This window comes from Lithobates pipiens, unplaced genomic scaffold, assembly GCF_037356315.1.
Source record: "Lithobates pipiens isolate NorthernLeopardFrog02 unplaced genomic scaffold, aLitPip1_a1.2 Scaffold_3, whole genome shotgun sequence".
Lineage (NCBI taxonomy): Eukaryota > Metazoa > Chordata > Amphibia > Anura > Ranidae > Lithobates > Lithobates pipiens.
In genome coordinates, this window is record NW_027507790.1 from 18,495,875 (window position 1) to 18,523,525 (window position 27,651).

At 43.5% G+C, this 27,651-nt stretch overlaps 1 protein-coding gene across 2 annotated transcripts in view; it reads left to right on the forward strand.

The window, feature by feature from the left end:
• The window catches only part of SGSM1 (small G protein signaling modulator 1), a 364,300-nt gene that overhangs the window by 242,378 nt on the left and 94,271 nt on the right, over positions 1-27,651 (forward strand). For both annotated transcript variants that reach the window (XM_077461348.1, XM_077461349.1), the window contains 2 exons: positions 15,166-15,304; positions 24,943-25,007. In XM_077461348.1, coding sequence (XP_077317474.1) covers positions 15,166-15,304; positions 24,943-25,007 — 204 coding nt within the window. The remainder of the gene's footprint in view (positions 1-15,165; positions 15,305-24,942; positions 25,008-27,651) is intronic.

Consider the following 27,651-nt stretch of genomic DNA (forward strand, 5'->3'; position numbering starts at 1 on the left):
AAACCCAGGTACTCCTTTTTTGTGGCTTGCAGCATCTTCAAATAGGAGGAGCGGGGTTAACACTACAGGGAAGGCACACCTATGTGGTCAGTAGCTCCCGAAGAGTCTAGTCATAACCCTAGTGTTGTATCCCCTAAGAGACCAGAGGCTTCCAGGCAATCTGAGCCATTGCACCGGTCTGGTATTGTGCCTACAGTCAACACTGCTGCTTCAACCTTTATCACCAAGGATGAACTGTCCTCAGCCTTATGATTGCCTCCATCCCTCAAGGTGGAAAGAAGTGTGATAATGAGTCTGTTTCTGTGCAATCTGGGCCAGAAGATGTCCAGTTGGTGTCTGCTTCTCAGTTTCAGAGGCTTTTGATCCAGACTCTTACCGAGATGGTTCATTCTGCCCTTAAGTTGCCTCCTGCAGAGGTTTCAGAGCCCCCCTGGCCGCAGTCCTCTTTAGACTTTCCCCTTACACCCACTGTTGGAACAGGTGGTGTATGCTGCTTGGGAACTTCCTGACAGGATTTTCATCCCTCCTAAGAGGTTTTCCCTTTAATATCCCATGGTGGAAATATTTGTTAAGAAGTGGAGCATGGCAGCAGTAGATGCAGCAGTCTCTTCCTTAAACAAGAACTTAACTTGTCCAGTGGATAATGCACAGGGCTTAAAGGACCCTGTTAGAAACGGGGGTCACTATTAAGGACTTCCTTTTCTTTGGTCATTTCAGCTATTCAGCCAGCTGTCGTAGAAATTGGAGTCTGCCAGTCCTTAAAGGATCAGGTCAGACGGCCTCACAGGCCTAACCAAAAGGATGATCTCGCTGAGTGCAGAGCAGATATACCTTGAGCACTGTGTTTTGCTGTTGATGTCTTAAACCGTTCAATACAGCAGGTTTCTCATTTGGCTCTACTGCCTGTACACATGCGCAAACTTCTGTGGCTTAAGAACTGGTCAGCTGAGCTTCCTTGTAAGAAGTTATTGGCAGGGTTCCCCTTTCATGGGGTACGTTTGTCTCATAATGATTTGGATAAATTTATCCAGAAGATTTCAGGAGGGAAGAGTTCTTTACTTCCTGTAAAGAGAAAGATCAGGGACCACTTCCTCAAGTGTCTCAGCACCAAGGCAGTTCCACCGCCAATAGGGCGTTAAAGCCAGGGGCAAGCCGCAGGGCCAGAAGAAATCCTGGGTCCAAAACTCTTCTAAACCCAGCACCAAGCCCTCCTTTTGAGGGGATGCCCCCACTCTATAGGGTGGGGGGAAGGCTGCTGCACTTTGCAGACATTTGGAGAACAGAGGTTCAGGACGAGTGGGTCACCTCAACAGTATCCCACGGTTACAAGCTGGAATTACGGAGGGGTCCCCCTCAGAGGTTTCTAAGAAGAAGAAGACGGCGGCGGCGAACAAGAAGACCGGGCCAACGCTAGTAAAAGAGCTTGAAGAAGATAGCCGAGGAGCCCAGCAGAAGAACCGGAGAGAGGGAGAAGAGGCCGGAAAGCGCAGAGAAGTCAGAAGAAGACCCCCGAAGTCGAAAGAAGATCCCCGGACAGCGGCGACGACGAAAGAGAAAGCCAGGCTCCTCTGCTAGCAAAAGAGCGGCAAAAGAGCAGAAGATAGTGGAGGAGCCCGACGAGAAGACCCCCGAAGTCGGAAGAAGACCCCCGGAGCTGTCTAATAATCGACTTTAAAAACCTGTGTCATGTGATTTTTTATTGCCACTTTTTCCCCCAGGTGAATGGGTAGGTGTACGATGTACCCCATACTCATTCACATAGGGTGAGGGGCCAGGATCTGGGGGCCCCCTTATTAAAGGGAGCTCACAGATTCCGATAAGCCCCCAGCCCGCAGACCCTGTCAACCAACGGCCAGGGTTATCGGGAAGAGGCTCTTGTCCTCGTCAGCATGGGGACAAGGTGCTTTTGGGTGGGGGGGCCGCAGGGCCCCCCCTTCCCCAAAGCACCCACACCCCATGTTGAGGGCATGAGGCCTGGTACATTCAGGAGGGGGGGCTCGCTCTTCCCCACCCCTTTTCCTGACCAGCGGGGCTGCGTGCTCGGATAAGGGTCTGGTATGGACTTTGGGGGACCCCCACACGGTTTTTCGGCGTAGGGTTTACCCTAAAAACCCATAGGTGTCAATCTCGTCAATGAAAGCGGTGACATTGACTTCCTTCTCTAGTCCCGTCGTACCTGAAGTCACATTCAAAATGAACGAACTTTAGCCCGTGTTTGGGCTAGTCCGTTCATTTGTAAAGCCGGTGGACTAGCACACAGACGAGCGGATTGTCCGCCTGGAAAGCCAAGTCCGGCGGACAATTTTGAGTCAAGTCTTCTTTCAAAGTCCGCCGGACTTTTGGGAAGAGAAAGTCTGCTGGAGCACACACATGGTCGAATTGTCCGGCAGACTCTGGTCCGCCGGATAGTCCGATCGTGTGTACGCGGCATAAGGGGCACCAGACAACCCTCCATTGGGCTCTGTATGAGTCTTCTGGGAAGGATGGTGTCCTCCGAGGCAGTGCCCTTTTCCCACTTCCATTCCAGACCTATACAGTAAGACCTCTTGTTGGCTTGGAACAGGAAAGGTCAAGCATTGGATTATCCCTTGTTCTTATCTCCTCAGGCGTGCTTAAGCCTAAGCTGGTGGTTGCAGGATCAGAACCTTCGAAAGGGAAGATCCTTCCTCCAGGTATCTTGGAGAGTACTGACAACAGATGCCAATCTCTCAGGTTAGGGGGAGCGTCCCTAGAAGGGCTGACAGCTCAGGGAAGATAGTCAAGGACAGAACAGAACCTGCCCATCAACATCCTGGAGTTGCGGGCAGTACATCTAGCCCTATGATCCTGGACGGCCCTGGTTCCCAGAGATTGTGTCAGGTACGCACCAGGGCCGAGGTGCTGAGAGCGGCTTCCCTTGCAACTGAGTGCGCTATGCCCCTGAAGGTGGCACAGAGGGTATCGGGCACGGGTCGCCAGCAGGTAGGAAAAGCTTGCGTGGAGATCTTCTGGTGGAGAGAAGAACTGTGCAGAGCAGACTTCACACTGGACCGAAAGCCCAGCCTGGATTAAAACAGCTATGGTCTGTAAGGCTCCTCCCTTTAGGGTGAGAGCTCATTCTACCAGGGGTGTAGGAACCTCCTGAGCTTTTTGCAGTTAGGTATCTGTGGCTCAGATTTGTAAGGCTTCTACCTGGTTTTCAGTGCATACGTTCACAAAATTTTATCAGGTGGAACGTTCGAGCAACCGTGGATTTGACATTTTCGGCCACAGTGTACTGCGGGCTGCTATATAAGACCTGATGGCTATTTTTTGGCAGGGTGTCTCCCTCCCCTCAAGGCTATTGCTCTGGGATGTCCCAGTAGGTAATGAATATTAGCCTAACTCTGTGTCCAGTGACATATGATAAAGACAGGATTTTATTCTCATACTTCCCTGTAAAATCTTTTTCATCACGGGACACAGAGGTCCCTTCCCTTTTTTTGAGTATTCAGTGCTTGCTAAAAAACTGAAGTACTTCCTGTATGGGAGGGGTTATATAGGGGATCACTTCCTGTCAAAGACTTTGTTGTCTACCAGTGTAACCCAGTAGGTAATTAATATTGGCCTAACTCTGTGTCCTGCGATGTACTCAAAGAAAAGGATTTCACAAGTAAATATGATGAAAAAAATAAACAATGTTATGGTATTTTGTTAACAAGTGGAATTTTCTATATATGCTACATTTGTAAAATAAATTTACATGTTATGTAAATGTTGTGCGCCCCCCCCCCCCCCCCCCCCACACACACACACACTTTGATGTGGTATAGTACAAGTCGGTCAGTAGGTACCAGTCAATGATTTATGGCTGGAACCTGTTTATCAGCTTAGCGAATCACATTATAGAGCCCTTTGTTTACTGACAACACAGGGCTCTGTACACAGAGCAAAAATGTGGCTGTTTTTCTTTTTCCCTGCTTTGTATTGATTACATCCATTAGTAAAAAGCAGCACACAATACACATTGTTAAGCACACAGTTAACCCCTGAATTGTCCCTAGATGTTAACCCTTTTCAGCCAGTGTTTTTAGTACAATGAGTTGGTGTCAGATTGCCTGCCGCACTATCACAGTCCCACTATAAGTTGCTGATCACCACCATTACTAGTGTTAAATGAATAAAAATTCCAGTATATATACCATAATTTATCGATGCTTTACCCATCACGAAAAAAATACCAAAACACACTTTTTTTTTACCAAAGACATGTAGCAGAATACATTTTGGCCTATATTTTTGAAGAAATTTAATTTTTATTCAATTTTTTAATTGGATATTTTTTTTAGCAGAAAGTAAAGAATGTTTTTTGTTCTCCAAAATGTTCAGTATTTTTTAGTTTACATAATAAAAAAAAAATCCCTGTAGCGATCAAATACCACCAAAAAAAAGTTGTGTGAAAAAATTATTTAGATGTAATTTGGGTACAGTGTTGCATGACTGTGCAATTTTTGGTTAACGTAGTGCAGTGCCGAATAACAAAAAATGCTCTGGTCATGAAGAAGGTAAAATCTTCCTGAGCTTAAGTGGTAATACATACAGTGGTAATACATGCACCTATTGTTTTTATTTACTACTTTGTCTTATATCCTTAACAAATGGCAGCATGGGGATTCCAGCTCCTATTCTCTATCCTGTAAAAAGTAATACAGTATATGAAAATACCTGGGGGATAAGATGGGACATGTTGTAGTAATTAAGAGTCATTGATCATTATTTATTCTTATGATTACATAATCAAAATTGATCTAAACAAATGATGCCATGATTGGTGAAAAAACTACTTGATCACAAATCAATTATTTAATTATTAGCAATTTTGGTTTATAATATGATAAAGATCCTGTAATCTTACCTGCAGATCTCCGCATTGTATGACATATCACATTAACACAAAAATTTTCTTAAACCTGAAAGTAGATTTTTATGTTGATCATTTGCGTAGATAAATACAAATACAAATTGAAAGATAACTGTAGCACATTAGCACAAATAATATATCCAGGGATACCTAGCAATATTGCAAGTGTAACTTTGCTCTTGCTGTTCCTTGTACTTTGAGACCTCAGGCTAGTGTAAGCATTGCACTATTTGCAACTTGTCTGCATTGTAACTTCAAATGAGGAGAGAGAACAAGCAAGGCAATAGCCAGAAAAAAAATTAAATACTGCACTGATTTCATATAATCACAGGAGACCTCAAGCCGTGGTTTGGCTGCAGTGTCAGATTCATTTTCAGATTAGAATTGACAACAGGGAAGGCAGCAGTGATATCACTAGATGTGGATTGGAATGAACTGGTCTTTGTTACATGAGGTACTCTCCCTGACTTTTCTATAGCAAAATTGACTATATGGTATATCCTAATTGTACAGTACAGTACAGGACAAAGGCTGGATATTCATAGGCCCTGGATTATAGCTTGTTACCTTCAGGTGTCTGGATGCTGGCAAAGTTTTGCTGGATATATTCCCCCCCCCCCTTCGGCATACTTCTATAACCCCATACCACTTTGTGAGAGCTCAATTTTTTGCTAATGTCCTAAGGTGATGGACCCCTTCTCCCTCATCTTTCTTTATGGAGAAGTGATTTGCTTCAATAGCTTATTTTTTTTAATTTTAAATTCTTCTAACAACTCTTCAAAGTCTTCTAATTCAACATTAGAAGCATTGCTTTTGAAGGAATGCAACATCGGTATGACCATGGGGTCAGTACCGAAACCCCACACTGTGGGGACCGCCTGTAATGTTGCTTTGGGCACTAGATCCTGTTTGGGCGCTAAACCTTGACACTTGCAAGGCAGGTTTAGCCACGGGGTTCTATGCAGGTCCAGGGCTGTGGTCTATCTCTATGAAACTCAGATCTTGGAAACCCCTCTGAAGTTGTGTTCGCCTTGATGAGCAAAGCCTGGACTCTGATTCGGGATCAGTGACATGGACAGGTAAGCCAGGTTTACCCTATACTGGCCCAATACTGTAGCCTTGCTTATTACTGGTTTCCTATATAGAAATTGTTTTAGGTTAAAACGATTAGGAAACTGGGAGTTCTGTTTAAATATTCAGTTATACAGTGTTAACATTTTTTTTAAACTTGTCATTAAAAATTCCACCATTCAGAGTGTAGTCTCAGGGGGATAATTAGGTGTTGCATCAAAGCACAGGTCCCGCTCTTACCACCAGCTGACGCTTACAGTCTCCTATTGCATACTCAGGCACTCTCTTTTCCACCCTTTTGCCTCCAGGACTTTACTACAGGGCGATCTACAACCAGGTTGCTACATACGCCTTCATGGATGCGCTTACCCCATTTCCGCAACTTACTCCATGAGTACCCCACAGGGCAATATGCTCATCATGGCAATGGTGGAAACCAGGCACAAGAGAACTATGGCAAAAGTTCAGGTGAACATTCACTCTGCAAAGACCCATGAAACACCCATACTACTCAGATTATTTCCTTGCTTGGAGTTGAACCCTATTTTTTATTTTATCTTTTTATTCTTTTCAGGTTTAACTGAATGCATGTACAATTCAATCGCAGTTGAAAAATAATAGGAAGAAAGGACCTCATCAGGGTTACATATATCAAAATTAAACAGTAAACCATGTAGGGTATGTAGACACACCTATTTTTAACACTGGTCTGTGCATCCAATTCTAACTTGGCTTGGGCATGCAACAAGTGGTCTATCTGACAAAGGCAGATTTTTCTGCAGATAGATCACTTTATGTGATGATTAACGGTATTAACTCAACCATCCCTGTCCAGAGCACAAAACTGCTATGTCTCTGGCAGAGTCTGAATGTGAAATGCCTCCTCTAGAGGATACAGACTGTGAGGGGAATGAAGAGAATCAGGAAGCAGTGTTAAAGTAGGCTGCAGAATATTTCCAACCCCCAGTCTCTTTCACCCGATGTTATGGATTAACACAGTAGGCTTACCAATGTAGATGTGCTCACTTTTGGGTGCATAAACCTTAAATTTAGCACACTCGATTCTTCTCCATCTTGCCATTAATGCCTTGGGCACTAAGTGACCTGGCAAGTCTTAAAAAGACATTCCACATTTATGGCCAAATACAATGAACAATATATGCTGGTTGGGTTAATCGTTAAAAGATTTTCACCCCACCGAGGATCCTTGGCAAGTTGTCTGTTTCGGTGGTTGGCCTTGCCAGTATATATATAATCTGCATCCAGTGTAGCCTATACAGTGCATTCCGCAATGTACTATTTCTAATATACTTCAGGCGGTGTATTAATATATACATATATATATATATATATATATATATAAACAAAACAAAACATAATATTTAAAATACAGTATGGGAAGCACACTTAATATATGTTGAATAGGGCCAAAGATGGTGGCGGCCTTAAAGGTGCTGTATGCTCAAATCATCCCTACATGTTTCACCATTACAATGGCTTCTTCAGGGGAAATAGAACTTGACCGATAAAAAGGCAAAAAAGGCTATAGAGAAAAACAAACAAAATATTAGTGGATTTGGGTTAAGTGCTGTATGGCTAATATATAAAGGCAATCAGGTGAAATTGATTCAAGAAAACGGGCTCATCCCAAATGTCTCTATCTCCCAATTAGATGGTATATCAACATTAAATCAAATAGGTGCATACATACCCCAGACGTCACCCTCAACGTGAGATGAGTGGAGCAACCCCCCCCCATATGGAAGGCACCCCACCCTAAGGACCACCTTTTTGTGACTGCAGGGGGCAAAAAAGGCAGCCAATAACCCTAAAACTAAGAAGAAAAAGGGAACAATAACACATTCAAATTATACAAGTAAATAAACACCCCCCATAAAAGGAGTAATAAATTGGGGCCAACATGGCCTCCATACGTACCAAGGTGGTTAATGAGAAAGATGTATAAGACGGGGACACCAGAAACAATGTTGATTGGTAAAAGTATATAGTAGAAATAGCAGAAATAGTGAAGATGGCGGTAGGGGCCCCATGGACCCTACCACTATGTCCAGACCTGCTGTAGCAGGGACCAGTGTTCCAGCCTACCTTACAAACGCTAAATTTAATGGTTTGGCTATTGAAACCCACTTTCTGATGAATCACGGGCTTTCAGGCTCAGTGATATCTACCTTGATTAATGCAAAGAAGCCAGCTTCCAGAGTCATTTATTATAGAGTCTGGAAGGCATATGTTTCCTGGTCCTAATCCAGGGGTTGGCATCCCACAAAGTATATCATAGGTAGAATCCTTGCCTTTGTGTAAATGGGTTAGAGATTAAGCTGGCCTTGAGTATTATCAAGGGCCAGGTCTCAGCAGTATCAGTATTGCTTCAATGTCCGCTTGCTTTGCATTCTTTGGTCCGAAGCTTTATACAGGGGGTAATGCAGCTTAATCCACCGGTTAGAGCACCCCTGAACCCTTGGGACTTGAATTTAGTTCTGTCTGCATTACAGAAACAGCCTTTTAAACCGATACAACATATTCCCTTGGTCCATTTGACAAGGAAGCTAGTTTTTCTGGTAGCCATTTCTTCTGCAAGAAGGGTATCAGAATTGGTGGCTCTTTCTTGTAAAAAAGCCATATTTAATCATTCACAAGAATAGAGTAGTATTGTGTCCTCATCCTAGCTTTCTACTGAAGATGGTTTCAGGTTTTCATCTAAACCAGGATATTGTTCTTGTCATGGTTATGCAATAGTTTGTCTGCTTACCTGTTCCCATGTGTTCATCTAGAGACCAGCCGACCCTCATCTGTCTGCTTTTGTAATCCATCCTCTGGCATGGCTCCACCCTAGCTCATATCAGAGAGCTCTATATTAACCTGTGCACTGCAGGCCAGCCCTGCTGATCAATCTTTGTGTGTTAGCTTCCTGTTTCCTGCCGTGTGCTCGTCTGTTGTTCCGTTACCGACTTTGGCGTGTCCTTGACTATCGCTGTTTGCCTGTGATCCTGACCTTTTGACGTGTCCCTGACTATTCCCGTCTGCTTGTGGCCCCGACCTTGGCTTAAGAGGGAGGGTACTGTCATGGTTATGCAATAGTTTGTCTGCTTACCTGTTCCCATGTGTTCATCTAGAGACCAGCCGACCCTCACCTGTCTGCTTTTGTAATCCATCCTCTGGCATGGCTCCACCCTAGCTCCTATCAGAGAGCTCTATATTAACCTGTGCACTGCAGGCCAGCCCTGCTGATCAACCTTTGTGTGTTAGCTTCCTGTTACCTGCCGTGTGCTCGTCTGTTGTTCCATTACCGACTTTGGTGTGTCCTTGACTATCGCTGTTTGCCTGTGATCCTGACCTTTTGGCGTGTCCCTGACTATTCCCGTCTGCTTGTGGCCCCGACCTTGGCTTTGTCCCTCTCTATCCCTATCCTCCTGTTGCCTACTGTGGGTGTGAGCTGGGGGACCCTGGGGGACGCGACCTGGAGCCAGTTGCAGCCAAGTCCATCCTCACCACTAGAGGCGCTGGTGAACACCTGCTGGCTCTTAGACTCCGTGCCCCAGGGAATCTTACGCTCTAACCCCAGTGGGATCTGTCCCTATCTGCAGCAGTCAGCCGTAGGGTCCACAACCTTGCGGTGCACTCCTGATCCCTACGGTATGCATCTGTCACCTCGCCTCAAGGTGACCTGACAGTGTTGCTATGCCCTGTGATGCGATTGAGATGCTCGCTACACCTGACAAAACTATTCAGTCGGCCTCTGCACCATTTATGCCAGTCCAGCCCATGCCCAATGAGCTTCCTGCTTCTTGTTCAGGACCTTCTGCGTCCTGGCCTCACCCTACTGCTACTATGCCCGTTCAAACCCATTTAAGAGGCTTAATCCATCCTTTGGATAGAATACCTCATTCGGCCAGGGGGGGTTTTCAATCTTTTTCTCAGGGTTCTCTGAATTCTGTTTGTGTTTCAGCTATCCAACTTGACTCTTGTGACATGTCACCTTCTAACCAACCTGACCTCAGGGATCCACTGACCTCTGCCCAGTCTGGTGGTCCTGTTATGGATGCCCAGCTCATCTTTAAGGGTCTGGGGGACCCTGCTCCGGCTCCTGATCTTCTCATGCCCTTACCCATTCCTAAAAAGCCTTTAGTCCTTAAGTCCTCTCGTCCTCTCCCTACCTCGGTTCCAGTCTCTGAGGATAATCTAAAATATGAGGTTAGCCAAGTTTTGGATTCCCGGCTCCGTAAAGGCATTCTTCAGTACCTCGTACATTGGAAAGGGTTTGGCCCTGAGCAGAGGTCTTGGATCACTGCATCTGAGGTCTTTGCTCCTAGTCTGTTGAGGAGGTTCCATCTGGAGTTTCCCTTTAAGCCTGGACCCAGGCGGAGGAGGGGGAGGCCTCGTAAGAGGGAGGGTACTGTCATGGTTATGCAATAGTTTGTCTGCTTACCTGTTCCCATGTGTTCATCTAGAGACCAGCCGACCCTCACCTGTCTGCTTTTGTAATCCATCCTCTGGCATGGCTCCCCCCTAGCTCCTATCAGAGAGCTCTATATTAACCTGTGCACTGCAGGCCAGCCCTGCCGATCAACCTTTGTGTGTTAGCTTCCTGTTACCTGCCATGTGCTCGTCTGTTGTTCCGTTACCGACGTTGACGTGTCCTTGACTATCGCTGTTTGCCTGTGATCCTGACCTTTTGGCGTGTCCCTGACTATTCCCGTCTGCTTGTGGCCCCCGACCTTGGCTTTGTCCTCACTATCCCTATCCTTCTGTTGCCTACTGTGGGTGTGAGCTGGGGGACCCTGGGGGTCGTGACCTGGAGCCAGTTGCAGCCAAGTCCATCCTTACCACTAGAGGCGCTGGTGAACACCTGCTGGCTCTTAGACTCCGTGCCCCAGGGAATCTTACGCTCTAACCCCAGTGGGATCTGTCCCCGTCTGCAGCAGTCAGCCGTAGGGTCCACAACCTTGCGGTGCACTCCTGATCCCTACGGTGTGCATCTGTCACCTCGCCTCAAGGTGACCTGACAGTATAGAGCTCTCTGATAGGAGCTAGGGTGGAGCCATGCCAGAGGATGGATTACAAAAGCAGACAGGTGAGGGTCGGCTGGTCTCTAGATGAACACATGGGAACAGGTAAGCAGACAAACTATTGCATAACCATGGCAGTTCTACCTTCATTTTTTCCAGAACCCTGTTCTACGGAAGAAAAGTTACTACATTCTCCGGATGTAGTGAAAGTGGTCAAAATCTATTTGGAGGCGACTGCTCAGATTCAAAAAAAGGGATGTTTTGTTTGTGTTGCCTGAAGGTCCTAGAAAGGGACAGGCAGCGTCAAAATCTACTATTGCTACGTAGATTTGGCAAGTAATTATTCAATCTTATGGTTTGAAGAGGTAAGTTCCACCTTTTCAAATCAAAGCGCACTCCACCAGGACTGTTATTGCTTCATGGGCAGTGCATCACCAAGCCTCCATGGCTAAAACCTGCAAGGCCGCGACTGCGTCTTCAGTACATACATTTACCAGATTCTATCATGTGGATGTAAGAAGGCATGAGGCTATTGCCTTTGGGTGCAGTGTGCTGCAGGCAGCAGTATAGGTTCTCAGGTCTGATGACACCCTACTTTTGTTTGTGTCCCACTCCTCTCAGATAGAATTGCTTTGGGACATCCCATATAGTTACTACTATGGCTCTGTGTCCCATGATGTACAATAAAGAAAATAGTATTTTTATAACAGGTTACCTTTTCTTGGAGTACATCACAGGACACAGAGGTCCCTCCCCTCTTCTAATACGCGTATATTGCTTTGCTACAAAACTGAGGTACTCCCAGTAAGGGGAGGGGTTATATAGGGAGCTAAACTTCCTGTCTAGGGTGTGCCAGTGTCCATCACCTAAAGGTGCCTATATAACCCATATAGTTACTACTATGGCTCTGTGATCGTGATGTACTCGATTTTACAGGTAAGTTGTTATAAAAGCTGTTATAAAAATCCTATTTTTTGGTTTAGGGCACTACCACCACTGTCTAAGACCCAATTTCTCTGCCCCTGTTTAACAGGGTCATGTCATTACAAGTTTTGATCTAATATTTCACAGCAGGACACAGGCCATCCTCCCCCTGTGTTATTCTACCTTTTGTGCTAAAAAACTGAGTTCTCACAGAGTGGGTGGGTAATAGGGGTAAGCTTGTCCAGCAAAGCTTTGCCAGGGTCTGATCACCCAAAGTTACCAACCTACAACCGTGGGTCTGTGAATATCCAGCCTGTGTCCTGTACTCTATTCAAAGTTCAAGTATATAGCACATAAATCTATCATGCTTGCTCTATCAATCACTGCAGTGTATGGAGTATCATCAACATACCTGTAAGTAAAGGAGAGAATAGTGAATGAAAGGAACTTTACTACTTATCCAACTCATCAGAGAAGTGGATTGGGAATCAGGAATATCGACTTGTGCCAACAATATGAAGAGGGAGCAGACACAAATCATCTAGTGAAAACCAGGTCTCTGTTGCTAAAGCTCAAAAAGGAAGTTTATGAAGTCATTCTAACATAATACAACAGAAGAACATAACGTTGTATTTCAGAGTGTCCTATTATTGCAGGATAATGTGATATTTCCTTTTAAAGTATATCTCTAAGCAAAAGGTTTTTTATACAGTTTTTGACAAAGTGGAAGATGGGATAGATTCTTTGTCAAATTTTTGTTGGTGTCTTCACTATGGGAAACTACCCATTGTCTCCAAGAAAGAAATTGAGGGAATCCAAAATGTTAGAGTTGTCCTCAGAACAAGAGAGATACATCTTCTAATGTGTAAACCTGTTCTGTGAGTTAGGTTGGCTGCATTGTGGGTCATGCAGGTAGTTCAGAACAGATGATACTCCTCAATGAATACCGCTAGCATGTCATTCCTATGTAGACTCTACAATGAGCTGTGAACTAGGTCTTTTGTGCACTGCAGAGCAGCTGAAGTACGTCCATTCACTCCAGCTAGGCTACAATTATATCACCAGCCACAGGTCATCCAATGGCAGCAAGTCCCGTGCTGGTTACTTCCTTCTGTTCCCTCAGATGGTTGGACATACGGTTCATCAGGGGGTGGGGGGTAGTTTCCGTTCCCGTGTCTACAAATGTTTTGTTCCTCCCGGAACTTCGTCAGGTGATTCTGTGAGACAGAAAGTAAAGCAGAATTTCCCTAGTAAAAAATAATCTGGTGAAGGTTTTAATCTTCCCACTCTGTTCAAAACGTAAAAATGTAAAAAAATATATAGTTTACCTGTCAGCAGTATGATTCATTCATGTAATTAAAATGTCATATATCTGCATGAGCTAATAAACACAAGATGAAAATCCTCATGCACCTCCTTTAAGCTGAGGTATCTTTAACCGCTTCGGCCCTGGAAGATTTAACCCCCTTCCTGACAGGAGCACTTTTTGCGATTCGGCACTGCGTAGCTTTAACTGACAATTGCGTGGCCGTGCGACGTTACACACAAACAAAATTGACGTCTTTTTTTTTCCCACAAATAGAAATTTCTTTTGGTGGTATTTGATCACCTCTGTGGTTTGTATTTTTTGCGATATAAACAAAAAAGAACGACAATTTTGAAAAAAAAAGCAATATTTCTTACAACAATATATAAAAAAACATTTTTTTCTCTCAATTTAGGCTGATATGTATTCTTCTACATATTTTTGGTAAAAAAAATCACAATAAGCGTACATTGATTGGTTTGCGCAAAATTTATAGTGTCTACAGAATAGGGGATAGTTTTATGGCATTTTTATTATTCATTTTTTTTTATTAGTAATGGTGGCAATCTGCGATTTTTAGCGTGACTGCGACATTATGGTGGACATATCAGCCCTTGTAACACTATTTTGGGACCATTGTCATTTCTAAAGCGATCAGTGCTATAAGAAAGCATTGATTACTATGTAAATGACACTGGCAGGGAAGGGGTTAAACACTAGGGGGCAATCAAGGGGTTAAGTGTGTACTAGGGAGTCATTCTAACTGTGGGGGGATGGGCTACCACTGACATGACAGCGATCACTGCTCCCGATGACAGGAAGCAGTGGATCTCTGTCATGTCACTAGGCAGAATAGGGAAATGCCTTGTTTACATAGGCATCTCCCCATTCTGTGGCTCCATGACATGATCGCCGGGACACTAGCGGACATCGAGTCCACGGGCACGATCATGCTGTGCGTGGCGGGCACAACTAGACCTGCCAGTTAAAGGGGATGTACACTTACGCCCATTTGTCCAACGCTGCTATTGTGCTGACGTATATCAGCATGCAGCGGTCGGCAAGTGGTTAAGGTTGCTATAGAGATTCTCTGGTGCTCGTCTCAATGCCTGGGTCAGAAACGATATGAGTGCCATTCAATTAGGGTAAGCAGACCTTACCAGTACTAGGTTGCCCCTAGGCCTTGATACACAATGCTATAAATTCTGGCCTATTTGCAAAAGGGACCGAGCATAGGCAGTATACAGCATTATCCAGATACAGTCCAAAGTAAGAGCAGGTACATCGTTATTCAGAAACAGTCTAAGGTCTGGAAGCTGGCAGCAGAGAAGCATAACCCAGAAACAGTCTGTACTCCAGGCAGGAGGTTAATAATGGGAGAATCCATTGACAAGGAAAGCAGGAAGGAACAACAAGGCAAGTTGGGGAGCCAGGTTGCAAGTCTGTACAGGTTGCTACTCTTTAGGCATTACATGGAATCAGTTCTCTACAGGATGAATAGTGTTATCTTAGCATGTATGTAATTACTCAGATAATAGGGGTCAATTTATACAATGTTGTACAAAAATTCCATGTGCAAATGTCTCAAGCATTCCACAGCTGTCACATATAATCCATGGAGTTTGTGTAATATGTTTGCTTCATGCATCTAGCAGCCATAATGCGGCAAACTCCTGATTGTTTTTTTGGGGGGGAAAACACCACATTATGCCACTCGATGGATCTGACAACCATAGGGAGACATATTACACAAATTACGGGGGTTATTTGTGACAACTGTGCGAGTGCTTAAAAGATTTGCACAGTGAATTATAAGCACACCCCTTAGTTTTGAAAAAAAAAAATCTTATTCAGGCCAATTTATTGTCAGTAGCTTTTCTCTAGTGCTAAAAAGGGTTTTAAGCTGCAGGAGAAGAATTTAATTTTATAATATTTTTCTATTCTTTCCTCTTCCACAGTGCCTCAGGATTTTATAGATCCTCAGGGGGTTGGGTTACCTTCTATGTGGCAGCCCAGTACACGCAAGTCCTCCTGCTCCTCATGTTCACAGAGTGGTTCTTCAGATGGGGGTCCAGCCAATGGCTGCAATCATGAAAGGTACATTATGCTGGTATCTAGCACTTTTACCTGTTAATCTGAATATGATCACAATATTAAGACACAAATGATATTTAATCAAATTCCACAATGACCTACAATATAATGTTGTTTATGTGTATATATATATATAATATACAGTGCCTTGCGAAAGTATTCGGCCCTCTTGAACTTTTCAACCTTTTGCCACAATTCAGGCTTCAAACATAAAGATATAAAATTTTTATTTTTTGTGAAGAATCACCAACAAGTGGGACACAATTGTGAAGTGGAACGAAATCTATTGGATTTTTGAAACTTTTTTAACTAATAAAAAAATGAAAAGTGGGGCGTGCAAAATTATTCGGCCCCCTTGCGTTAATACTTTGTAGAGCCACCTTTTGCTGCGATTACAGCTGCAAGTCGCTTGGGGTATGTCTCTATCAGTTTTGCACATGGAGAGACTGAAATTCTTGCCCATTCTTCCTTGCAAAACAGCTCGAGCTCAGTGAGGTTGGATGGAGAGCGTTTGTGAACAGCAGTTTTCAGCTCTTTCCACAGATTCTCGATTGGATTCAGGTCTGGACTTTGACTTGACCATTCTAACACCTGGATACGTTTATTTGTGAACCATTCCTTTGTAGATTTTGCTGTATGTTTGGGATCATTGTCTTGTTGGAAGATAAATCTCCATCCCAGTTTCAGGTCTTTTGCAGACTCCAACAGGTTTTCATCCAGAATGGTCCTGTATTTGGCTGCATCCATCTTCCCCTCAATTTTAACCATCTTCCCTTTCCCTGCTGAAGAAAAGAAGGCCCAAACCATGATGCTGCCACCACCATGTTTGACAGTGGGGATGGTGTGTTGAGGGTGATGAGCTGTGTTGCTTTTACGCCAAACATATCCTTTTGCATTGTGGGCAAAAAGTTAGATTTTGGTTTCATCTGACCAGAGCACCTTCTTCCACATGTTTGGTGTGTCTCCCAGGTGGCTTGTGGCAAACTTTAGACAAGACATTTTATGGATATCTTTGAGAAATGGCTTTCTTCTTGCCACTCTTCCATAAAGGCCAGATTTGTGCAGTGTACGACTGATTGTTGTCCTATGGACAGACTCTCCCACCTCAGCTGTAGTTCTCTGCAGTTCATCCAGAGTGATCATGGGCCTCTTGGCTGCATCTCTGATCAGTCTTCTCCTTGTCTGAGCTGAAAGTTTAGAGGGACGGCCAGGTCTTGGTAGATTTGCAGTGGTATGATACTCCTTCCATTTCAAAATGATCGCTTGCACAGTGCTCCTTGGGATGTTTAAAGCTTGGGAAATCTTTTTGTATCCAAATCTGGCTTTAAACTTCTCCACAACAGTATTACGGACCTGCCTGGTGTGTTCCTTGGTCTTCATGATGCTCTCTGCACTTTCAACAGAACTCAGTCAACTACAGAGACTTGATTACACACAGGTGGATTCTATTTATCACCATCAGTCATTTAGGACAACATTGGATCATTCAGAGATCCTCGTTGAACTTCTGGAGTGAGTTTGCTGCACTGAAAGTAAAGGGGCCGAATAATTTTGCACGCACCACTTTTCAGTTTTTTTTATTTGCTAAAAAAGTTTAAATTATCCAATAGATTTCGTTCCACTTCACAATTGTGTCCCACTTGTTGGTGATTCTTCACAAAAAATAAAAATTTTATATCTTTATGTTTGAACCCTGAAATGTGGCAAAAGGTTGAAAAGTTCAAGGGGGTCGAATACTTTCGCAACTCACTGTATGTATAGTGTGTGTCTGTGTACCCAGGAACAGTCTAAACAGGGTTGTGCTTTATTTTTATTCGGTAAGGCAGAAAGAAGTTTCAAAGAGGGCTTTGTACATTATGTTCATAGCATAAAACAAACAAACAAAATCTCTGCTAGGCTAAACCACTCACTAACTAGTTTTTATATAATCACACACATAGGTTGGACTTGATAGACTTGTGTCTTTTTTCAACCTCACCTACTATGTAACTTACGAAATCAGTCATGAAGTCATGAAATGCTCGTGGCTTCCAGTTTCTTAGGCCATAAAGATGATTGGAGCCATTCTGGTCTCTGATCAGCTTTCTGGTCAGCTAGCGGAACCACCGGCTGCATTCTCGGGTTCTCTGTTGGGACAGTAGAGCCCATAAAACCATGGAAGACGGTGGAGGGGGGACAGACTTAAAAGCAGTCTAGAGGCTAATTAGCTGCTAGGATTGCTTTTACATGAAAGCTGACTACTGGCTGAAAAGAATGATACCAAGATGATATCTAAACCTGTAGGTATCATTCTTGTATAACCACTCAAAGTCCAGCAACATATCAGTACGTTGCTGGTCCTTGTTGGGCATACATTGTAATGTTCTTTTTTTCATGCATGCAGCCTGTGGGCTGAACGAAAAAAAGAGATTGATCGGTGGGTATGCCCACCATTAGAATGCCACCCTTCATCCACCCACTTCTAATGATGGGCATACATGCACCATTTTTTCTTTAACTGTGGTGGTGAAATGACCTCCTACAGCACTGGAGTCTCTGATTTATATATCGTGGGAGCAAACACTGTTGCTGTCAAGATAAATAAACCCGTGCTGTAGCTGAATGGCGTACCTGCTAAGCAAATGATGGTTAACAATACAGTATAACAGTAAGACATACCATATCTGCAAAGCAAATAAAACATAGTAGTAATAAAACATTACAGTTCCGAAATACAGTAACAACAGAGAGAGAACAATAGATATAGAACAATAGTGAGCGAACAATAGAGCGGACAGTAGAGAGCGAACATAAGAGAGAGAAAAATAGAGAGAGAAGAAAAATAAAACCACAACTATTTTTGGCTTTTTTATTTTATATTTTCTTTTGTGTTTTTTTCACTTTTATGAAAACTGTAAACTGTGAACATTCCAGATTAGGGTCTCTCAAAATGTGATGGCCATCTCATCTTTCGAGACCCTGTGTTAGTGTGCCCTAGGACTGTGTAGTTCTGTACTCTACGCTAATACTCCACTAGTGTGTGGTAGCATTCAAAACAGTCACCGATGCAGAGACCAGATTGGTCAAGACAGGAGGGACAATAAAAGCAGGTGTCACACCTAAATCTGCATTTTCTGCAAACACAACATTTTCTTTGGGGTGTACTTTGGGCAGGGGTACCAGGGAGGACATACCGAAAATGTCTCTCATGCAGCCGACTCACTGCATTTGCGTTGAGAAGGTGGTGCATAGCACCGGCTGGAAACAGAAGGGCTGTGATGATCTCTACCTGGAATTTTAGGAAGGATCCAGTTCATCATGAAGCTTTATATAGCGGAGCCAATTGAAATAAGTATACAGACACTTTTTTGTGCCAGCGTCTGGCCTTGCGGGCATTTAGGTACGGCGTCAACAACTGGTCGTTGAGGTCCATCCCTCCCATGTTAAGGTTGTATTCGTGGACACAGGGGTTTCTCCACAACACCAGACGCCGTAGGAATTTGGACTATCATATTTGCTTGAAGGGAAAACAGAACAAACATTCCATGAATCCCTCCACCTCACTGCTAACAAATTATTACACTTCAAGCAGGCTCTCTCCCCCCGTCTTAATCAGGATTCTACAAGGCGTTGCAGGAAAGCCGTGGCGATTAGATTCCACAATCCAATTCAATTCTACAATCAAGAAGGTGACTAAAAAGTGGCACACTCATGTAATAATTGTCCACGTACAAGTGGTATCCCTTTCCGAATAAGAGTGACACCAAGTCCCACACAATCTTACCAGCGCTCCCTATGTAGTCTGGGCAGTTCTCCGGCTCTACTTGACTATCTTTTCCCTCGTAGACCATAAAACTATATGTATAGACTATTGACCTGTCACAGAGCTTGTACATCTTGACCCCATATCTGGCACTCTTGCTGGGAAGATACTTGATATACAAGCGGTCATAAAACTTAACCAGGGACTCATTAATGCAGACAACTTGATCGGCAGTAAACAAGGCTGCAAACTCTTGGTTGAAGTGATTTACGAGGGGCTGAATTTTGTAGAGCCGATCAAATCCAGGGTCACCCCGAGGACGAAAGAGTTCATTATCATTGAAGTGCATGAACCGCAAGATCTGCTCGTATCGTGTCCTGGTCATGGAGGCAGAGAACATGGGCATATGGTAATTTGAGTCAGTGGACCAATATGACCGCAACTCACTCTTTTTAGTTATGCCCATGAGGAGGGATAGGCCCAGGAAGGTCTTCAATTCGGAAACCGTAATAGGTTTCCAATCTTTGGCAAGGGTCAGCTGGGGATTAGCGGTGATGAATTGACCAGCATACAAATTGCTTTGGTTCACAATAGATCTATAGAGATCTTCAGTGAAAAACAGCAAATAAAAATCAAGCGACGTAAAATCTACTGTCTCCACCTGAATTCCGGGTTGGCCAGTGAATGGGTGAAGTACGGGTGCTGCAGAAGTGGTATGTTCCCTAAACTGCTGGGGACGCTAGCATTGATCAGATCAATTATCGATCCGTTCAGGTACTATACTACTAAGGGAAGTGTATGGTGCGTGCGTGGGTGCACTAATCTGACTCTGCCTGTGGCGACACAGACCTTATCTTGCACTAAAACCTAACTGATATCACCCGCTGGGTGATCAGGGGGTTAAACCTTTATTTAGGTAATATACGGAGGGTGCCCTGATGCTAAAAAAAATAACTAGCTAACGAATGTCACCCATAACACTAGTACGGTGATCACTGGTAATAGGGGGTGATCAAGGGGTTAAACCTTTATTAGAGGGATTAACTTTCTAGGCCTACCACTAAGTACCCTAACACTGATTTTTGTCACTAATGACACCAGTACAGTGATCAAAAAAATCTGAACACTGCACTGGGTGACACACTGATGGGGGGGGTTCACTAGGGGAGCGATCGGGGGGGTGATTGGGGAGTGGCAAGTGTACCTACATGTACTGGTGTCAGTGTAGTGTTGCTGCACTTACTCTGAGATGTCTTCTCCTCTCTCTGGACCAGGTCCAGGCCAATCATTTGCCTGGAGACTGATTGGTTCTGAAGCGAATCCGATCACCACGGCCGGGCCAACCTTACACTGCGGCAGCTGGCGTGGAACTGGTCAAAGTTCATGTGCGTGTAAAGGCAGGTGTCTCAATACTTTTGGTAATATAGTGTATATTGTTTATAGTGTAAGCTTTTCAAACTGTGCTAAAACTCAATCACTCATAGCTTGGATTCAATTCAAACCTATTCGCAGTACCAAAACTCAACAAGAGTTAACGTTTTATCCTGGACCTAAAATCTTTTAACGCAGTGGTCATCAACCCTGTCCTCAGGGTCCACTAACAGGCCAGGTTTGCAAGATAACTGAAATACATCACAGGTGATATAATTTGCTGCTCAGTGATTGCAGTATTCTAGTCTACATCTCCCCAAGGTAATACGTAAAACCTGGGCTGTTAGTGGGCCCTGAGGACAAGGTTGATGACCACTGCCTTAACGGATACATTCAAATTCCAAAAATTTTGCATAGAATCTGCAAGGTCAGTTATTGCCTTTTTCTGAAACCTGAGGAATACTTGGCATCTGTAAATGTCCAAGATTGTTATCTGCATTTTCCCATTTATTCACCTTATCAGCACTTTCTACACTCTACAGTAGCAGACAAATGCTTCCAGTTTATTGCTTATTCATTTAGCCCACCCTCTGCCGTTGGAGTATTCACATAGGTCCTTGTGCCCTTCTAAATTTTGACATCCAGGTCAATGTTTATCAAGAAAACCTTCTTATGGACTCCTCTCCCTTCCTATTATCTCCAGTTGTCTCCAGGACATTTCAAATGCTTTGAGCTTTTGGTTGGGTTACCAACTTCCAAAAATCAACTCTCCAATCTTCTCTTTGCTTGGAATACTTGGGTTTGATCCTTTTCATACTCTAATGCCCCGTATACACGATCCAAAAATTGGATGACAGATTGTCCAATTTTTTTTATTATTTGCATGCTAGTTGCATATCGAATATGAAGAGCTTACTAAAGTTCAGAAAATTCTCATACGACAGAATAAAAAATAAAAAATGATGCCATGTGTTGTAGTGTATTTGTATTGTATTTTTGGATGACAACTGTACTTAAAATTTTTCCTGCTTGCCAGATCAGATACTATCGGATGAACTGTCGCAATCAGCTCTCTAAAGATCTGTACTAACGTTCCGATTACCGTGCGATTGCTTCAAAAACAGTATTTTTTGTATGATTTTCGGATCGTGTGTACAGTCATAAGTCTTTCTTCCAGAGAAGAATTCTCTCTCTAAGAGCTCATGCTAGGGACTTGAGGTCAAAAAGATGCCTCTTTGACATTCTCCATGAGAGTTCTGGGTCTCATGTTAGCCTCCTTCAAGGTTGTTCTGTTCTCCCAATTTCATTTGAGACCTCTTCAACATAACATCCTGTTGGCATGGAAAACACACTTTCCTTCTCTTGATCTACCCATGATCCTATCCAGCCAAGCAAAAAATTCCCTAGCTTGGTGGATCCCAAGCCCCAACAATGAGAATGTCGTTCTTCCGTATCACTGGAAAGTGATAACTACAGACGGCAGGCTTTTGGGCTGGGGAGGAGTGTTCCAGACCCTCCCAGTTCAAGGAAAGTGGTAATTGGTGGAAGCCATGCTCCTGAACAACACCCTGGAGTTCAGAGCTATAAGAATGGCTCTGTAATGTTAACCCCCCTTATGCAAGGACACACAATCAGAGTGCAATCAGACAATGCTGCAGCTATAGCCTACATCAACCACCAAGAGGACACCAGGAGTCATGAAATCTTGAAAGAAGCAAGCCAGATAATTCTAAATGAAGAAACTCTTTCTAGCAATTTCTGCTGTACACCTCACAGGAGTGGACATCTAGAAGGTGGATTATATCAACCATCGCCTCCTTGACCGAACGGAAATAGGACCTTCACCCCAACATCTTCAACCTGATATGTCAGAGATGGGGGACCTTGGACATGGATATCCTGGCATCCATATTCAACAAGTTACCTCTGTTTATGACTAGGACCAAGAATCTTGTAGCACTGGCATTGCATGCGTTGATAATTCTTTGAACTCAGTTCAGGTTAATCTATGCCTTCCCTCAAGGGCAAATTCTGCCTTGCCTGCTCCACAAAATAGAGCGAGAGAAGAAACTGGTAATTCTCCTTTCCTCAAATTGGCCCAGAAGAACCTGGAACACAGACCTACTCAGGCTACTAGGAGAGGGCACATTGCCTCTTCCCAGCAGGCCAGACATGTTGTCTTGGTGCCCTTTATTTAACCTTGCTTCTGAGTCACTGGCTTTCATGGCATGGCTAAGTGGTTAGCACTTCTGCTTTGCAGCACTACGGTCATTGGTTTGAATCCCAATCATATCACTACCTGCCTGGAGCTTACATGTTCTCCCTGTGCCTGTGTGACGCTTGTAAGAGCTAGCATGCGGCTGGGTTGGGATTTTACCACACGTTGCCATTAGACAGTCATCACTTCGCTAGTGGGGAACATGCCACATTGTACAGGGACCCTCTTTCTGCACTATGCATGCCACTAAGGTTTTAGAGTGGCCATTCTCCCCTTGTAAAGCTTTGGGTTACCACCTTTCAGCTACACACAGCTACACATATACCCTGGCTTCTGGGACGGACACCCTTCATTTTGGCTTTGGTCCCACATTTAACACACCCCCATTATCTACTCTTTATATATCTTTGAAAGCATCCGCCCCTGATGAGTGTACTAACATGAAACGCGTCTTTCAGGATGCCGACATACATTATTTTCAGCAACCAATTAACTTTATATCTCCTAAGCAACCATATTTTTATCTTTTTTTACTTATTTACCCACATGATACCATGTTTATGTATTGTGCTGCTCCTAGACTAGTGTATACATTTATATGGTTCCATGGAAATTGCTCACCGATTTTCGTTATTTGTCATGTGTCTTTAAGTTGATATTGTTTGTAGCCTTGATGTACCATGTTAGAGATATGCACTGCCATATTGTCATGTGTTAACAAGTTGATATGATCTATCTGTTTTTTATGACCTTGCTTGATATGTCTATCCATGTGCAATCCTATGACCCATGCATTTACATGTATCCACTTCCTATGTTATTAAACATATGATTGCTTCTAACACAATTCCACCAGGTCTGGAACCTCATTTAAAGTCCCAAACTCCCTTTTTATTAACCGACTTTAGGGATGGAGGCACACTAGATTTGTCCTCATTTAAAGTCCCACATGTGCTGTCTGCACATTCCCCCCCCCCCCCCCCCCATTTTCTGTGCCTGCGTAGGTTGTCTTCAGGTACTCCAATTTCCTTCCACACTCCAAGGACATGCTAGTAGGTTAATTGACTCCTGTCTAAATTGGCCCTAGTATGTGTATGTATAAATGTGAGTTAGGGACCTTAGATTGTAAGCTCCTTGAGGGCAGGGATTGATGTGTATGTACAAAACATACTGTATATACTGTATATAAATGTAAAGTGCAGCATAAATGTCTTTAAACTTGCATTTCGCAGGATTTCTCCCCGAACACCCCACTATGCCGAGATCCCACCTTGTCTCATTTACCCCATTTAGATACTCTTCCAGACCTTCAGTCCTGGACAAAATATAAAATTAAATTAGTGTCTCACCTGGTTGACCAAGGGAAATTACTTTCCTTCTCTGATATTCACATGAAATGCAATGTCCCAGCTACGTATTTATTCCATTACTGGCAATTATCCCATCCTTTTAGTTACCAATTTTCTCATTCACCCGTGGTCCTCTCCATCTCAGACCATGAGGGGATTCTGTGTTCCGAATGCTCAGCAAAACCAATGTCTGTTTTATATAATCACTTATGTATGGCTAGTCTTATGGACTTGGCCTCCCTTTGGTGTAAATGATTGGCTGACATACCCGACCTTGATGGGGAGGATTGGTTGGATATTTGAGACTCTCCCTTTAAACAACTACTTTCTCTGGGACAGACTCATCCAATTCAAGATGCACAGAGCCTACTTTACCCCCTGCAGGGTTCATAAAATGGATCTGATCACCCCTCAAAGTTGTTGGAGATGCTCTCACCAGTCAAAGGAATACTTATGCACACTCAAGATTTCTGTTTCTTTGTCTAATAATTGCTTCTCTCACAATTAAAATATTTTGCACCTTCAAAGTCCTAGGGATGTTGTGTATATCACATGACAAAGCTAAAAAAAAAAAACTATTTTAATTCCAAGCTGTAGTGTAACAAAACTGGAAAACACCTTTTTGAAGGCACTCTAGAGGTCAAACTTGAATTGGCAATAGTATAAGCAGGGGCAGATGGACAGAGGGTGGCTACTAGTTTAGGATATGGTGATATTAGGTACAGTACAGCTGCCTGCAGCTTGCTATCACTCTTGTGCATATGGGAAATGGATTTGCAACTTTGCATTGTGTATGTATGTGTGCAGCACATTTAACAGAACGTGATGTAGGAATGCATGCCTAACCTGCTATATCCAGGTTGTATTCCCTGATATGCTGACACACATCCTGTATTTATTGGTCCTCCAAATTTTTTTTTATTACTGAAAGTAACTTATTTTAATTTAAATCTCTTTCTAGGGCTCCTCTCAAAATGTTATGTGACAATATGAAGTATCAGATTGTCTCAAGAGCCTTCTATGGGTGTAAGTATGTGCAAGATAGTTTTCTTTAATAAATGTTTCTTAATCATACATCCCAGGACACAGAGGACTTAGAGATATGCATTACTACTTGGATTTTCCTACTACCTTCAGGTGAATGAACATTGGCCAAAAAGTCAAGAATCCCCTCCCAGCTCAACTTAGCCTCTATTTTTATAGCTAGTGTCCTTGGGCGATGGATGTGCCTTCCTGTATCTCTCTGGAAATCTCTCCCATGGACTTTGTTTCATACTGCCACTGTGGAAAATTGGCAGGTGGACTTTCTCAGTCAATCTAGGTGAATGGGCTCTCAATGCAGAGGTGTTTTCAATGGTTGTCAGCACTGGGAGAACTCCAGAGGTGGATTTCTTGGAGTCCAGATTCAACAACAAGCTAGTCAGGTTTTTGTCCTTAAAGGCTAAGTTAACCTTTTCAGTAGAGCTGCACGATTCTGGTTAAAATGAGAATCACAATTTTTTTGCTTAGAATAAAGATCATGATTCTCTCGCGATTCTCACAGCATAACATCATCTTTCACATTAAACAAAAAATTGGGCTAACTTTACTGTTTAGTTTTTTTTAATTCAAAAATATTGCATTTGAAAGACCGCTGCGCAAATACAGTGTGACTTAAAATATCGCAACAACCTCTTATTCTATAGAGTCTCTGCTAAAAAAAAAATATATATATATATATATATATATATATGTTTTGGGGTTCTAATTAATTTTCTAGCACAAAATACAGATTTTAACTTGTAAGCAACAGGTGTAAGAAAAAGGTTTAGTCTTTAAAGTGGCGTTCCACCCAAAAGTGGAACTTCCGCTTATTCGTCTCACCCCCCCCCCCCCATATTAGGCAAAAGGCTTCACCGCCGGGTTCCCTTACCAGCAATGACGGCAACTGCACCGATCGGCTGGGGTGTCAACATTGCAGGCTTCCTGGACAGGTAAGTGTCCATATATTAAAAGTCAGCAGCTGCAGTATTTGTAGCTGCTAACTTTTAATTTTTTGTCAGGGCAGACCTCCGCTTTAAGTGGTTAAACTGCCCTCATATTCAGACAGAAGTTCATTCCTTTGCTCTAAAAGAACGAAATGTTATAATGGTTCTCTTTATCTCACCTGAGCGATTATGTGATAAACTTGGCAGGCTGCCTGTTTTTGTTTTTTGACAGCTGTCAGCTTGAGCAGAAAACTATGCACTGAATCAAGGAAATGCTGTGTTAAGATCGCAGGGGGGGTTCAATCGCGGTCTCGATTCTTTACCAATTAATCATGTAGCTCTACTTTTCAGGCAGAATTTCCCTTTTCATAATACATAGAAGCCGTTTCTAATGTCATTTCTGCCCCAGCCATCCAAATGTGCTTATCTATCACCTCATCTATGGCAGCTTTGAAGTTTCACCTGCCTATTTGAGTTTAAGTTTGAGATAACTTCTTGTAGAGATCGCCCATAGTGCATTGCCTTTGGCAGCGCCTGCACACACTGCCAAGATGAAAGCACAAAAAAATCAATCACTGGTTGTGTATTTAGTGAGAATAGATAATGATATATAGACTAATAAGTATTGCGTGAGCACAGGGTGGGTGGTTGGGTGGTAGCAATCTCCTGTTGAGGGAGGGCAGGTGTAGAGTGTGTGCTAATGAGGCCAGCTGGTAAACTCCTTCCTGTGTCTTAACGGTTTTCCCAATTTTGAGGCACAGGTATCAGGAAGTAATGGAGTTTTTTACACAACAAACTGAAAGCTTAAGTAATACCTGGTCTTGGACATATTGAAAGCTTTTTCTTTTCTGCGGTGGTACATTAATGGTATATTGGTACATAGGAAAGCTGGAATTTAGAAAAAAAACAAGGTGAACTTAGCCTTTTACCAAAGATATTTAAGCATTTGCAGTAGATGCCCTGGTGACTCTTTGAGATTGGTTCCCCTACAGCTTGTTGGGCAAGATAATGGTGGACAAAATTTCAGTGATTCTCATCACTTCTATTTGGCCAAGAATTATGTGGCATCCAGACATCGTAAATGTCTTGGCAGACGAGCTGGTTTACAGGCTATGGCTTTGAAGGCATGTCTTTTGAAGCCCTAGTCGTCAGGTTTAAGGCATTATCTGACTCTGTTATTCCTAGTCTCCTCAAGGTTTACAAAGTTGAACTTCAGGAATGCATGCCAGCGTACATAGAAGTTTTATTTCACCCGGTGTGAGGCTGGTAGGATTCATTACCGACAGTATGTCATGGGGAGCATTTTGCAATTTCTTCAGTCTGGTGTGGAGATGTCTCTGGCCTTAAGTACTAGCAAAGGACAAAGCTCTGCCCTGGTCATACTTTTTCATCTGTTGCATCTCATTCTATGGGTATAGTCTTTGTGCAGGGTGTCAGATGGATTCTTTGGCCTGTGTAGTCCCCCTTGTCTCTGTAGGACCTTAAAGCGGACCTCCGCCCTAAAGTGGAAGGTCCGCTCATCTGATCCCTCCCCCCTCCAGTGCCACAATTGGCACCTTTCAGTTATCTGCACCCACTTCCCGGACTAGCTAGCCGCAGATGCCCCAGCCCCCCCCCCCCCCCGTTGTTTTCTGAGAAACACACAGTTCCCAGGACACAGCAAGGACCAGTGGAGACGCGCAGCGCGACTCGCGCATGCGTAG